This window comes from Amia ocellicauda, chromosome 6, assembly GCF_036373705.1.
Source record: "Amia ocellicauda isolate fAmiCal2 chromosome 6, fAmiCal2.hap1, whole genome shotgun sequence".
NCBI classification, from domain to species: Eukaryota; Metazoa; Chordata; class Actinopteri; order Amiiformes; family Amiidae; genus Amia; species Amia ocellicauda.
The window spans coordinates 16987628-17003529 of record NC_089855.1 but is presented as its reverse complement, the minus strand read 5'-3'; the positions used below and the strand labels follow the sequence as shown (position 1 = coordinate 17003529).

The 15902-nt window shown below is 38.2% G+C and overlaps 1 protein-coding gene across 11 annotated transcripts in view; it reads right to left on the bottom strand.

The window, feature by feature from the left end:
- dmd (dystrophin) overlaps positions 1 to 15902 on the bottom strand; it is a 631463-nt gene that overhangs the window by 70585 nt on the left and 544976 nt on the right. For 7 of the 11 annotated variants that reach the window (XM_066706366.1, XM_066706368.1, XM_066706363.1 and 4 more), the window contains 3 exons: positions 10468 to 10527; positions 7274 to 7352; positions 3242 to 3302 (listed from right to left, as the gene is read on the bottom strand). In XM_066706366.1, the coding sequence (XP_066562463.1) occupies positions 3242 to 3302; positions 7274 to 7352; positions 10468 to 10527 (200 nt within the window). The remainder of the gene's footprint in view (positions 1 to 3241; positions 3303 to 7273; positions 7353 to 10467; positions 10528 to 15902) is intronic. The other 4 variants (XM_066706373.1, XM_066706374.1, XM_066706369.1 and 1 more) reach the window with 1 other exon arrangement.

The window sequence follows — 15902 nt, the reverse complement described above, 5'->3', positions numbered from 1 at the left end:
TGAAAAGAGATGTGTGGTTAAAATCAACACAAGGCATAAGGTGATGGATGAAGGAACCTTCCCTGATTATATATACAACAGAGGCACCTGAATCAGAAGGAATCAGTCAGGCCTGATGCATAGAATTGATAGGCATAAAAATACAGGTGGGGGAGGGGGGAGAGGGAGTTTAAGAAAGAAGAAAGATCAACAACATATTTAGTGTTGAAAGGAACAGTTGTTTTTTATTTTATTTTGCAATATTTATTTAGTTGAACTACCCACACATAATATCTACTTCACGATTTAGTGTCATGTGCATCAGAGAGCTAAAAATGTTGGGAGCTAGTACAAACTAAGATCCTTCATATTTTCAATACAGCTTCTATAGCACACTGAATATAACATGCATTTGCATTTTTTCTTTGTCTATGTTTTCCTAAATATGGATTTCTTATGTTTGGAAGGAAGGAGAACTCTATACTTTAGACGCACTAAAATCTTTTGTTTTCACACTCAACTCCGAAGCTCCACACTGTTATAATAATACCGGTTCTCACAAGTATTCAAAGAAGGAATTGTTTTCTACTTACTAAAACAGAGAGTAGATGATTGGTAAATGGTACACTATGCTCAGCAGTAAAATAAGAACGAGAGATCATTACAGATGACCTCATTATGGCAGCCAAGCCCTTGGCGAATCAGGTGAGCAATCGTGAGGCTGCCCAGTTCTGCTCCTGAGCAGGATTGTCTCCTAACCATGACTGGGAATATAGAGAAGGGCAACACTGGCTTTGGAAATGCTTTGGAATAGAACTTTGACTTGGATTGATTTACCGCTCCGTTGTGTGCACGAGTAAGAGCAGCCAGAGACAGCTGCAACTGGCCAAACCCTTTTTGTGCGAGTGCCTCACTATCACCCCCTCCTCATGCTCAGCAGCTGGACAGAGACAAAGTGCCATTTCTGGCAGCTCAGTGGGTAGGGACTCTGGTGACTAGATGAAATTGGAATCAAATGCTTTCAATAAGAAAAATGCAACCCCCATACCAATGGAGAACATAATTTATCTCACTGAACAAGACGCTGTTAATAGCAAAATATGAAATACAGGAATTAAATATTTCCTGCACTCTCACCATGTCTCTGTCCACCTGTCTCTGTACCTTCATCAATTAAAACTAGAAAGCAAGCCTTACAAGCTGTTATTTAAAATTGATAAATGCATAGCTAAGATCTTGTAAATTGCTTATTTATAATAAGAAAACCATGTCTCTCTCTCAAAGGCAGTGTGAAATCTGAAACAAAACACTTTCAACAATTCTTTCTGAAGGTTTACCCAGGACCAGTGTTCACCTGTAGTGGTAACAATAATGTTCACATACTGAACTTCATATACTGAAATATCTGTAATAAAAAAACAGTGTCAGTGTCATCTTGGCTTGAATAATGGTAAGAATGTTTTACTCTAATGTAGGCATTTCCACCACTGCATGTTTTGTGAAAACGCAGATTAATATTAATCAGAGACTCTAATGAGGCAACCTACATAATTAACCATACCAGGGCATCTAATCCATGTAGCATGAGAAATGTTATTGGTAATAAAAGAAAATAAAAATAAAAAAGCTCCTCCAGGATTTGATGCTCTGATGCCAGCAATGAGAGGGGGGTTTATACCAGTCAAGTATGTACTGTAGCTGCACGCAAGACAGCAACCCTAATCCACTGTCCCTGCCTAACCAAATGTAGCAAGAAATTGCTGTTTAAATAAATGCAGTCTTTCTATACCACAGGGATGCTTGTAGACACATCAGTTATTCTACACCATGCACTGCAGAAAACCTGTGCAGTGAAAAAACATCCCTTAATTTTCCTGGTGCAGACAAGCCAGGGTGGGTACAGTACATAGTCATCTCTACGGGGGCAAAGAACACAGTGTCACCCTTCTTTGATTCAAGTATACATGAACATCTGTCTACCTCATAGCTTAATAAACTGTATGTTTGCCTATAAATATATTAATATATATATTTTATTACCAAAAGTGTATGGACAACAGATACAATACAAAAGAAAGCTACTCAAGATGTAGAGCATAAGGTGTATGCCATTCTTCTCACAGCACAATCCCTAAAGCTGTGAGCAAAGTTGTTTTTTCATGTTTCTGTATTCCATGTTTAACTCAGAAACTTATAAGTTTGCTTAGAATCTATTTTTTTTTTAAATCTGTCGTCTGAATCTGTTAAACTAGTTCAGTGGTATATATCATGGTGGCTAGGTGATAAGAATGCCTTCTATCTCATGTCAGTTGCATTTATTGCTTAAGAGGCTGTTTGCATGCTTTTCACCCCTGTTAGAGGCTTCATTACAGATAGGCATGTTAGCCAGCAGGTACACAATCCTAATAAAACAAGGTAAACAACTACTTTTTGTGCCAGCATATATGTCCTTGAAAATTCAAGTTCTGCATAAATCTGTGCTCAAAAATTCACCCGTACACTAGGGACAGCACTCAATAGTGTGTATTAGTTTCACACGCACACCCCACAATATAGTTCCAGTGCCTGATCAAAGTATCAAACACTACTTTAGTCCATTTATCACAAACAACTGTAGTTGTTGTAATTTCAAGTACAACTCATTGTGTTCAGTAGATAAATCAGTGCATGTCAGAGCCACCTTAACACCACAAAGCACAGAACACTTTCAATTCCACCTTGAGGATGTGCTGAGAGCTACAGTGTGCAATTTGACTTGTCAATAGGACATTTTCAATTACTCTTGCCAGTCAGTATGCATTCTGCAACTGGCAATGAAAGCTCATGTTAAGGTATTAATCTAATCAGAGCAATCAGCAGAAATGTCCTCACACATAACAAATGTTATTGTCAGTGTCAGATAAGCACACAACTGCATTTCACACAATCACACATACACACACGCACGCGCGCATATAATAGGAGCTAGCTGTTAGTTAAGAGACATGTGGGTTAGATTTCAGAAGCAACTAAAATCAGAAAGACTCACACATTTTCCTGAGCACAGTAAGCAGCTAAACAATAATCCCCTCTCCAAGATAATGCTGAGGCCAAAAACTCTCATTCCAGCAAGGAGTTAACAGAACTGTGACTACAAATTTTGGATCTCATCTTCAGCTGCTTGAACACCAATTTCTTGGGTGAGCTAATGATTAACCAACAGGACAAGCCTGTCCTCACATAAATACCCTTTTTTTAACATGTAGGCCCCCAGTATACTCACTTGATGTAGTAGGGCACTTTGTTTGGCGATATTGCCCTCTCCCAAGGACCCTGGACAGAAGCTGTAAACAAGAAAACCGCAGACATGGAGGTCAAGTTCAAAGCAAACAGGAAAGACAACATTAATCTTTAGAATTACATTTTTCCCCCTCTCTTTACACTCAAGCTGTCTGATAGGGGTCTGTTTGCTCAGCTGTCTGCGAAGCTAGGAAGGATTAACCTGCAGCTCTGAAAATACTGTCCTAATCTGAGAGAAATTAAACTCGCTCAAGCGAAAAGATAAATGCAAACCTCTTCGTCTACTTGCACTTGAATCCCCTGATAAAGAGCTGAACAAGCACAGAATCCGTCATTCCAGTTTCCCCACCACCAACCCCAAAGTAATAGTATCAAGACAAATACCCCAAATGTGGTCTGCTGTCGCTGCCGTGGTGGACTGGGTCACTAGCAGGCCGAGAGCACCCACACAGGGGGAAGAGTAGCTCAACTCCCAGACTGAATAGATGTGTTATTTTCCTGAACTGTTTTCCCCTCCAAGACTCAATCAAAATAAAAAAAAGTCACTGTCTCCTGCAAAGTGAGGGACCGAACTCTAATTGTTATACAGCTTTTTTATTATTTTAAAATAAAATAAGGTTTGTATTGTAGGGAAGCTCTGAAAGGCATAATGTAAATTACCCAATACACAACAACACTAAGAACAACAACAAAAACATCATCATCAACAACAACAATAATAAACTGACATTTAAATAAGAGATATGTGTCAGCTTCTCTGTGCAGTATCTCTTGCTATTTGTACTTTTATCTTCATATTTTATATTCTGGAGTGCAATAATGCAAATGTATCTGTATTCAGCTTCACTGCAAAGTTGCACCACAGCAGTGATATCCCTGTGTTTTCCTGATACAAACCCCGGCAGACAATTGTTCTCAATCAAGTAAACATACAGAAATGAAACAGCATTGTACTGCAAAATTAAATAGACAAACTTGATTTTTTTTCTCTATCCCTTCTACCATATCTGAATGGAATGAATGCACGGACTAAAACAATAATTAAATGAGCAGCCCAGGAAGTTATACAAAACACAACATATTAGAATTACATCTGACGGAAAAAGAATTTGAAAAATTCATTGCATTAAAATCAACCCTGGGATCAAGATCCGTGACAAAGGAGGTTAAAACATATTTGCATGTTTAGAAATCATTCAAAATTACTTTGTGGGATTTAACCTTTGAAAACATCACAAGGGATATTAAAAAATGGGGTGCTTCATACATTAATTATAGGATTTTGTATTTAGTTTAAATTTGACCGTTGGACCTTCACAGTCAATTGTTATATGGAATATCAGTGCCAGGTGCAGGAGATAACCATATTACCTCAGAATGAAAAAAACAACAACCTCACACTGGTAAGAGGAATTTACACATTTATACCTATTTAAGATTACTCTATTAGGTATCAGTTGACCTTGTTTCTACACATCTTTGAACAGAATTAATAGGAATATCGACTTGGGTAACTCTCTTGCCAAGATTAGATATTATTATTATTATTACTACTACTACTAATTCTACTACTACTACTACTACTACTACTACTACTACTACTACTACTACTACTACTAATTTAATTTGGAATTGTCCATTTTCTTGGACTACATAAACACTTAAGTCCTTGTCAAACAGGTCAATTGAGACAAACAAAAAAACAAATCCTGGGTTCAGTTTCTTTCAGTGTTCAACTGTTTTTATAAACTAGTTTCTGAAGTTATAGATTGCCCAAGCATAACTGACAGCAGTTACCATTTAATACTTATTTCTATGGCTGTTTAATGTGTTTTTACTGTCAAGATGTCAACACAGTTATTAGGCCGCATTCAGGGGAAAACAAATGTGTTGAAATGTTTGAAAATTTCATAAAATCAACAGCTCTCTATGTCAGTTAATTATAGTGCTTGGATTACACAAAGAACAATTCAAGCTGCTATGCTTTCTGTATTGATTCCTCCGAACTTCAGACCCTCTTCTTTATTTTGAACGTATCTCCATGTATCTGCAAATCATCAACAAACTTTGAATATTTAGAGTGTGGAAATAATTAAAAATACAACCCAAGTCGAGGAACATGTTTAGGACAGGAACACTGATTTCTCTGAGTTTTAAACTGCCTGACAGAGAATCGGAAATTCAAATTGAAAGCAGGGGTCACGCTAATCTGCTCTTCTGCTACCCGCAAAGCCAAGGCAATGGAGTCCTGCTTTCTACCAATGGGCCTATATTCAAGTGCATGGCAACAAAATAAATAATTGAGATACATATGGGATACCACACGAGAGCCCTTGCACAGTGGTGAGGTGTGTGAGAGAGGAAGAACTCAGCGACAGGCTTATCACAGAATTTGTATTTTGAAACCAGCCTATAAAAAGACGCTAGGCTTTCGTTTACCCTGTTTTATCTCTCCAGATGTCTTTTTTTCCTTGCTTGCAATTTTCAACACCACTCTCATGTAGCCCCCTCCCCCTTTTTTGAATTATCTCACTCCCTTCCTAGCGTCCTCTGTTGCCATGCTTGACTTTTCACTGGATGATTAATCACCTTCTTTGTTCACTCCTTTCAGAGCTTCCTTTTAAAAGTAGGAAGGTTGTTTATCTTTTTATGTTATTGCCTTTTAATAAAATACTTAATGCTTTCACCTCTTTATCTTTCACACTTATGCCTAATTGGCATTTTGGGGTGCCTGATGAACTACTTACAATTGTGAATTTTATTTGTAATGGAACTTATATTTTTACAATATTGGCAGGATGAATTCTCATTCTGTGATCCAAGTAAGGTCAAGTCCTTGCGCTAAAAGATAAGATACCTCTGAATACCTCCAATATCGCATCTCGTTCACCTAAGTAATTACTGGACAGAACTGAGAACTCTGTAATTATTTGAGCAACTAAGTGTAAATTACATAAATACATATCTTAAAACATTCTTTGTGCAACAAAATGACCTCAGGTAAAAATAGAAGTACCTGTACATAATTAATCAATGTTGCAGTATTTATATTCACCTTATTTTTCAAGCTGGAATTCATAAGTGGGCTTGCTGCCATAGATATCTATCTAAAGCAGTCACATTTTCCAGTATTTTTTGTTTTGTATGTCTTAACTCACATCAAATTTGCCTAGGACTCTAAAGGATCAATTGTATTCAATTTCTTTGCATTCGTAACAAACTCTGTAGGTCTCAAATGTAGTGCAACACAGTAAATCAAAGACAGTAAACTTCCTACTGATGAGAAAAGTAGACGTATAACTGGTGATCAAACCTGTTCATATCAAATAAAACTGAAACGACGGCTGTTGTGGTTATGTGGATGTCTCTACCTCTTTTATTTTCTGATTCTATGCAAACTGTCCTTCAGTATTTAAAACTTCATTCAGAGTAATTATGTGATTTCTGTTATGTGAACCCTTACTTGGAATTGTACAATAAAATAGAAGTTTGCAGAACTTATTATGTGAAAAAAAAAACTTTTATTGTATAAGGGAACTCTGAAACCTGTATAACTAGCCCCACTTTCATCAGAGCCCTTTTAATCCGTTCTGTTTGTTAATGGAGATTTTCCTGCTTCCGTGATTTAACCAGGCCAGCCCAGAGGAGGGTGTGAATGCAGCAGGCTGATGGTCTAGCCATTAAGACACTGAGCAGGACTGCACGTTCTACAATGATCGGTGCCTTAACTTTTACGTGATTAACATGCTGAGCTCGGACATCTTTTTCACGGCTTAATAAGATATGCGAAGCCAATATCGTTCACCATTAACACCTTTATCCAGTGGAGACAGCATTGTAGGACTTATCAGAGAATGCAATCTCTCACACGGTGTTTGATCTAAGAGGAATTGTAAAAAGGAGAGAACAAAGAGGGCAAGAACATCTTCTCATCTCCTGCCACTTGCCCAGACTGGTGACTGCATTCCGCCTGGAGGGAGGAGTTCGGCATAATGTTATTGCTATGGTAACTTACTGGAGAGGAAGTGCTGTGAAGTTGGGCCAAAGTCCCTGTGGGCTTCATGCAGCTGTTTCAGACGCTCTTCAATGGACACCTGGAAAGACGGGGAAAGAGAGGGAGGGATGAGGCTGTTAAAGTACAGGGTAGGTGGCATTTAAACTCATCTGTCTCTGAAAACGACAGCCTCACTGGAGCAATCTTCCTGGAATGTCCTGGAGTGTGGCACATAAAAGCACGCAGCCTCTATAGAGCCATCTCTCATGTCAAAGAAACATAGAAGGACAAGACACAGTCTGTAGATGAACAATAGAGGAACACTAAAATGTTCAGCTGCAATGAATACAAATGAAAATTGGGGTCTAGAGAAAAATACAAAGCTTTAACCATGACCAAGAAGATATACTTGACTTCTGAGCAGATGGTCACACCCTAGATTTTAGATTTCCAGGATTTCTTCACTGCAGTGGGAGTAGCACCCAGCACCCTTACATACACACATTCTAATCATGTTCACCTGTATATGACTAGGATGGTTGCAACCCCCTGTGTCAGGGAACCAGTCTTATATCACAGTGGATTTGTCACCCTGCTAGGGCTACATGGATCAAGCCCTCAGAGGGGCGCCCAAGACAGTAGTTCGAATCACGGGAGGCATCTGAACGCACACAGTAGAATTGCACCACGTATACACATGTATCATTTACATGACAATATACAGTTTTGAAGGCACACAAAGTCTCCTACAATACAGTAACACCAAACTCCATTGCTGGCCGTCATTCAAAAGAAGAAATCATAATAACAAAATTTTCTTGGAATAATCAAATTAGGCCTTTTTCTCAGCAGTCTGGCCACGTCAAGTTCACATTTCATGGCCTGCTGTTACTCAAAGGTCAAAGACAACTCAAGAGTGTCTCTATACACCTAATACAGACAGCTCCACCAACACAGAGAGCATGTCTGCCTGGTCTAATCTACCCTGAAATGAAGCAAGTGTGATGATCAAATCTTCCCAACCCTGTGGTTGCCAGCTCACTGGGAGGCTCTCAAAATAGTGAACAGCTTCTGCAGTCCATAGTCTAAAGGCCAATTAAGAAGTCCTCAGGCCAGGCTTGTTTATGTCCAGTATTTTTTAAATTCACTTTCAGCTGATTAGCCTTAAGCTTTTAGTCATAAGCTATACTTTTACTTGAAGTAAAAAAAAATCCACCTTATAATGCAATAAAACAAAAACTCATATTTTTGTACATTGGCTTTATATAAGACTGATCTAAGAAAACAATAACAAGAAGAAGTGCACTCTAATTGAAATTCATATCATTGAAATATTGACCTTGAGCAGGCACAACTCGTCTAATTCAATGGGATATTCTCGTCAGCTGTCAAAAAGAGCCTCCAGTTTGTTCTCTGTGTATGCTGTCAGTATGTTGCAGTGTAGCAGTTAGCTGCTGGAGAAAAGCCATTCTATTCAAGGCAATTTCTCTTTTTCTGAGAAACTAAAACATTTAAGAATCATCTCTTGCTCTCAGCCTGTATTACCTGTCTATATGTCAACTCTGCAATAACATTTTGTTCCACTTTGCTCTTGGTGAAGCTAAGGATGCAAAGCGACTACATTATAAATACAGTGTATTTCTGCTAAAACTACAAAGCAAGAGCAATTCAAGATCATTGCATTTTTTTAAGATGGTGCCCATCCCAAAGATCTGTATCCAGCAGCATGTTTTTTGAAGATTTTTGTTATTAGTATTATTTGTATATATGAAATTTTGTTTCCCGCTCCTATGTTGTCTATATGGAAGCCTTGCCTTTTTTTTTCCAAGATCCTGCTCAAGGCTAAATGTGTAAAGTGGCAGATGGAGTAAATGGTGCACAGTCTAATCTGGGAATTATTACCAGTGTCTTCTTAAAGAGCTAAATTCCCAGCACCATGAGGACAACAAATACAGCACTGTCTGCTCTTGTAAATCAGGGAGTCTGTTTCACAAAATAGACCCAAACAGCTAACCTTGCCTCCATGGCTGTCTAGTACAGTATTGACTCCAGCATATCTTCTAGTGCAATGACAGCATGTGAAACTACACTCTAAAGGAACCCCGATGTCTGTCTCTGAAAAAGAACTTAGTGCATAATATCAGACAGACCTAAGACCAGGTACGTCATGCTTGGACATAACATTGGGGACTGTAGGCCACCAACTGATATCGGAAAAGACAGATGTCTGTCTATAAAGACCAGGAATCTGTAGTGACTGGGATAAGCCTATTTTTAGTCTGGAACTTTGGCCAAAATCAGCCCAGGTCTCTATAGATCTACCAGTGTCAGAGAAAAAACTACTAGTCTTCTAAACTAATACACTTGATTTTTGAGACAGAACAAAAACTGAGCAAAGCATTGATATGTCTGCTCAAAATTGGTATTCAGTATCTATTGTTTCTTAGCATGAAGAGCAGGTCAGCACTGCCTAGAAGAAACAGAAGCAAGAATAAATGAAGAAAAACAGATCACCGGAATTTTAAACCTCTGCTCCCACACATCGTAGGCCACTGCTAGTGCCCCCAGTCCTGGAAGTGGCTGTGTATCCTTACTGTTGTCTCCATATCTGACAAGTCTGACAAAGCTGTTGTTTCTTTGTGGAGCTGCTTTCCCATTGTTAAATTCCACCGGGCATTGACCATCATTGCAGTTAAAATTGGACATTGATTAATATTGTAATGTACATGGACACAATATACATTGATCATGAATGATTTACACCATACTATTTCTGATGAAATAACGCGCACAACATTTGAACAAGATGCTGCGGGGTATTGAACACTTTGAAACTGTTATGTTGAGAGGAGGGCATTCGGAAAGGATAAGGAGGGATGCCAACTTGAGACAAATGGATAAAGGCTATGTCTTAAAATGTTGGGAAAGATGGACTGATGGCCTATTGATGGTGGTTTAATACTATAGAGACGCTGATGTGAGCAACATGGGGAGGAAACACGAGTATCACCGGGTCCACGTGCATTCACTAATGAAAGCCAGGTATGCAGAACTACACCATGTTGAACCAACTGTTCAAAAGAAAACAAAAATCCATGGCAACATATGTAAGATAGAAGGAGAGGTGTACTTAATAAATGAATGATGATGCTTGCAGGAAAAAATGGCGCTTCACTACAAGAATGGATCCTGGTGAACTGAAGAATATACATTACCTTGGAGATCTCTCCCCCCTCCTTCATTTTCCCTGAGATTCTGGAGGTTTCCATGGAAACCTGATTAGAGTTATGGAAACAAGAGAACTCAATTGTACCTTTTAGAGTTACATAACTATTGAACACTGTAATTATGTTCAATTAACATATACCACTGTACAATACAATTTCAAATACTTGATATCAAGTGTTTGAGGATTCCCATGTTGACAAACACGCTTTTATTTAGTAAAATATGTAACAATAATTTGTGATGGATAATGGATTATCTCATAATAAGAATAGGTTTCTGAAGATATGTTAGTTTCCCCAAATACTGAACTGCAAGTTAACAAGATAATGTTGGTATGTCTTGACATCTCAATAACTTACATAAGCATATTTTTTTATTAATTTATGCCAGAACAGGGTTTAACTAAAATCTATGGATATAGTGTTGGTCAAGGAGTTCTGTCCATAGCCTAAATAAATGAACCCATTGTAGACGTTTCTGTCTACAAGTACAGTCTTGTACTTTTGCCTGAATTCCTGCCTCTAAACGTTACACACCAAACAAACCATACGCTTATATCCCTACAACTACGGCTTATACTGTGATAACCACAACCCATGGGCATCCTGCATTTTGTTAACATCGTCAGACATATTTACACAGCTACCTAAACACTCTGAGGCAGTCTTACCATTCATCCAAAACAAATAAAAAACAATTAAATCTCACCTGGAACTAATGACTTTTCTTGGAAGAGACAAGTTTCCTAATGTACCAAAAACATCTGGCACTGAAATAATCTTAATAACATTTTAAAAAGGTTAATTGTCCCTGGACTAGTTTCTGTCTAGCAGCACAGAGCTTCTGTTTACTGCACCTTCTATGCACTTCCCTTACCACTTTGCCAAGAGAACCCAGACTTTTGCCCTAAGGTTGTCCAAACAACAGAGTCCCTTTTCCCCTGTGGACTCAACCACTTTTTAAAACATGACGGAGAGGTTAAAAAGGTTGAAAAGCAGACAAGTAACTCCTGCCCTTTGGAAACAACATTGTCTGGTTCTTCTGCAGATGTTGTAGCAACTCAGATATGCCTACAGACAATAAACTGAGGTTATACATAGAAGGTATGCCTTGGACTTGTGACCTTGGCGAATAACACCTGTGTGTCAGTGAAACCTGGTTCAGTACAGAAGGCTGTAGCAATCCTCCAGTTTTGTGAAAAGGGCCTTTTCTTTCGGCAGGCTCTCAAAGCTGTCCAAGCACTGCAATGCTGTTCTGTAAAATTACACTCTGAGAATTGATCTGTTTCCAATTCTTCTTTGGAAAACTGACTTCAAACACACTGTGGTCCTCTTGTAGCAAAAGATAATAGTAGAATTCAATTACATACTGAATAATACGGCTGAGTTCAATGAAATACAGAGAGGGCGAGAAAGAAAGAAAAATACCATTTGATGTTAGGATACGATTTTGGAATTATAGTTTAAATATTATCTATTCAGCAAGATTATGTTGAGTCACCAGACTAAAAAAATAAAAAAAATAAAAAACTGATACAAGATATCCTATTACATTGTTATTTTTTTCATATCCATTTAAATGATACCATCACAAGTAATACAAAAAAAGAGAACTGCATAACTCAGATTTTATAATGCGGCACATAACCTTACAATTATAGAGCATTTAATCATATTGTGACATATTTGTTAGTTGAATAAAAAGGTACCACATCCAAAGCCTATAAAATACACAAAAGGAAGCCATGTTCTTATTTAGTACCTCATTTAAAATATGTTAACCTCTGTGTTGCCATTAAAGGAATCAGAAAACTTTACATATGCAGTACCTCAAGAATTATTAACAGGTTCACAAATAAAAACCCTTTTCCACTGTTAAAATACATCCTGTCATTCTAATATTCATCAAAAATATATCCAGTAGTCTAATTTTGGAAAAGAAAGAAAAAAGTAAAATACTTATATTATTACAAACTCCAATTAAGAAAATGTTTTTCAACAAATATCAGTTTAACCTAACATAACATATAGTATATCGTATATAGGTACACAACAGGGGCGGATCTACAGGGGGGCAAGGGGGGGGCAGCTGCCCCCCTAACTGTAGTGCTTGCACCGCGGACAGAACACCGCCAGCACATCCCCCCCCACTGGCACCGTGGATGGACAACACACCGTCACCATCCCCCCACCCTGGCAGCACCACGGACAAAACACCGTCAGCACCCCCCATTCATTTGGCAAACTGCGGGGATGATGATGGCCCCCCCAATATCACAACATGCCCCGGCCATGCCCCCCAGCTAAAATGGTTTAGAACCGCCACTGGTCCACAAGCAACGTTCTCTCTGTGTGTGTGTAGAGTAACTAGCACAAAACTTTCATATGAGTTTAAAAGTCCTGCAGGCAAAACCTTTTAAGAAATGCTTTGTTTCGAAGCATTGACTAACTGGGTTTAAGTTACAGGCTACACCCCAGGCTAGCAGGTTAAAAACCTATTAGCAGGTGCAACTTCTGTCCAGCATCATCTTCAAGCTAATGTTCTTCGTATCTAAAACATTGTGTGCTGTCATGGATCTTAAAAAGAAAAATGAGATAAAGATTTATGTCAGGCCTATGAAATATGACAGCAGGTAATGCCAATCAAATAGACATGTCAGAAGGATATCAGCCATTTCTTCCACAGAACAGGCTTCAACTGCAGTGAAAGGTTTTCTCAGCTTTCCTTGCACTTTTTCTGTGCCTTTTTCACACTTTAAGATTAATCTGAAATGCAATTGATGAATATGAATGCATACATATTGAAAGAAAATGTAATACCCCTTTAACGATACAGCTTGACATTGATGGACACAATTTAAAAGTCTAATTGCACATTTATTGAGGAAACAGATAAGTGACCTGCTGGTCAGACATATTTAATGTACCCATTGAATTTCATGTGACTGATCAAAAGCTATTTCTTAAATAGATTAACACACACATAAATATCAACCACACTAAAGTAAATACAATTTCAAAATACATCTAATACAATATTTTTCTTCTGATAATAATAATAATAATAATAATAATAATAATAATAATAATAATAATAATAATAATAATAATAACTATTATTTATGTAATTAAGCATACATATATATTTAAATGTATTATATTATTACTTCCCAATTAGATTCAGTTCTATTTGAAAGGTATGAACTCAAAATGCTGATAGGTGTCTATTTATTAAATGCTTATAATTTGATCCTTTTATAAGAAAACTGATTATAATTATCTGGCTGGGAAGAAATGAAAGCAACTCAGGGAGGTCATTTAAGGACTCTCTCGATTTTTCTTCCTGCTCCCACCTGAATCCATTACTTGCGTGTTTCTCCGTCACAAGATTCATACAAATTTCAGACTTCAAACACAGAACTCAGTCTCTTTGACAAACAGGGTCAAACGAAACCTGCATAACTGGAAACAACAGTACAGGCTGAAATACCAATGTCGACAAGCTTAAAATAAAACAATACACAGAATAAACGCTGACGGGCACTGGGAATGGAAGAGACATGCGCTGTTCTTATTGAGCCCATGGATGCCAGAGAAGTCTCCCTGGGAGGCCCTTTTTTTCCCAGCATTATTTTTCTTTTCGTCAGTCAAGAGCAGTAAAAAGGAGATGAGTCCGATTTCTAATGACTTTCTTCGAGCTGATGTGAGGAGCGAATGGAGAGCTGCAGAGAAAGCTCCAAATTGCTGATAAATTACCAAGCCGGCGAGGCATGCCGGTACACGACTGCATTCATTAACAAGCTTGTTTCTCAGGATGTTCACACTGAGTTTGCAACTTTTCCCCCCTCCCCATTTGCTGAAGGGCTTTTTGTGTTGAATGTCAAAGAAAGTCAGTGTCCCTCAAACAGTAACTCGCCTGCTCTGTCCACGATAGTAAGTAAACCAATGGAGAGAAACACCTATTCTTTTTCATCCCTTTTTAACACTTGCAAAAAACATTTATCCCCCCACCTCAGCACTCCTGAGGTCGAACAGCTGTGTTTGGAAAGAGAAAGTAAACAGACCCGGAGAAATTAACTGGGTTGTTATGCGCAGCACAGGGCAGGGAGGAAATCAAGTGACTGCTTTTCTGAGTTGAACTAACAACCTCTTACTCCCTGATATACATTAGCAAAATTAAAGAAAAACCTTCCTGGTGGCACTCCAGCCACACCCAGAATCCCAGCGACAGGCTGATTAATACGGAGATGTAATTACACAAAGGAAAACGATTCATCGCCTGCAGCCAAAAAAAACAACAAACACTCCAATCCTCACCACCCCTATGAGTTTTAGTCAACATTGTTCTTTCCGTTTCTAAACATGCCCTGTCAGTACCAATAGCATACAAACTTTTGCCATAGGGGTAGATTAGAAATACATGTCAGGAAACAAGGTCTTTTCACCTCACCTGTGACCTCAATGAGGGCGTCATTTTGTCACAGACACAACAATTTGGTCTAATTGCACGTATTTTTTTCTTTGAGTGAATAACTTCTGTGTTGTGCACTACTGGTGATGTTATTTACTACAGCTACCTCCAAAACATTCAAATGCATCTTTGAAAGATGAGATGTGTGTAGTAGATTTATAAATACGCAAATGAAAGCAGGGTAAACAGTTATCTGAATCCGAGTTTATAAACCTTTTTTTTTTTGTAAAAGAGATGTTTGAACGGCTTCTGTGCTACAACTTAATAGCTTTGAAGTAAACTGTAAGCAATTAATCACTTTCATTTACAGTGATATAATGTAATCAACCATTACAAGAACGCCTTGGGGCTGGCCTTTCAGGCTCACATCTGCAATACTGTAATTTATTTAGGACACACTCACTGAGCGGTTATAAGAAATTCTCGGTCTCTTCACACAGGCTGAACACGAGCAGTCAATTGCATCGGGGCTCGCTCAGATTTACTGACTACTTCTTAAACAATCAATGCTAATGGTCCATATTAAAGCCTACTTTATAACTGTTGATGCATTACAACGGCTCAGCTATGAGACTATTTCCCTTCAAGTCCATCACACAACACAGCTAATTAATTGACCTTTCTGTATCGACTATATTTACCACAGATCATCGCAGGTGCAATATGATCAAAGGCAAGGCCTCTCGGAAAGATAACAGCTCTGCCTCTAAAAACAACTTTTCTGCCCTCATTAACTGAAGAACATTGTGACAATTCTCCTGCCTAATTTTATATGCAGTTTTACATATTTACAATGAAGGCCGCTAATCCAGCAGCAATACTTTACAGAACAGGTTGTTTTTTTAAGGGTATAAAATCTGCAGTCAGTTGCAGATAACTTGTGCTGCATTACTCTTAACACAGACTAATTTAAATGATTGCTTACAGTGTCCCAGACCAGCCATTCGGCTTA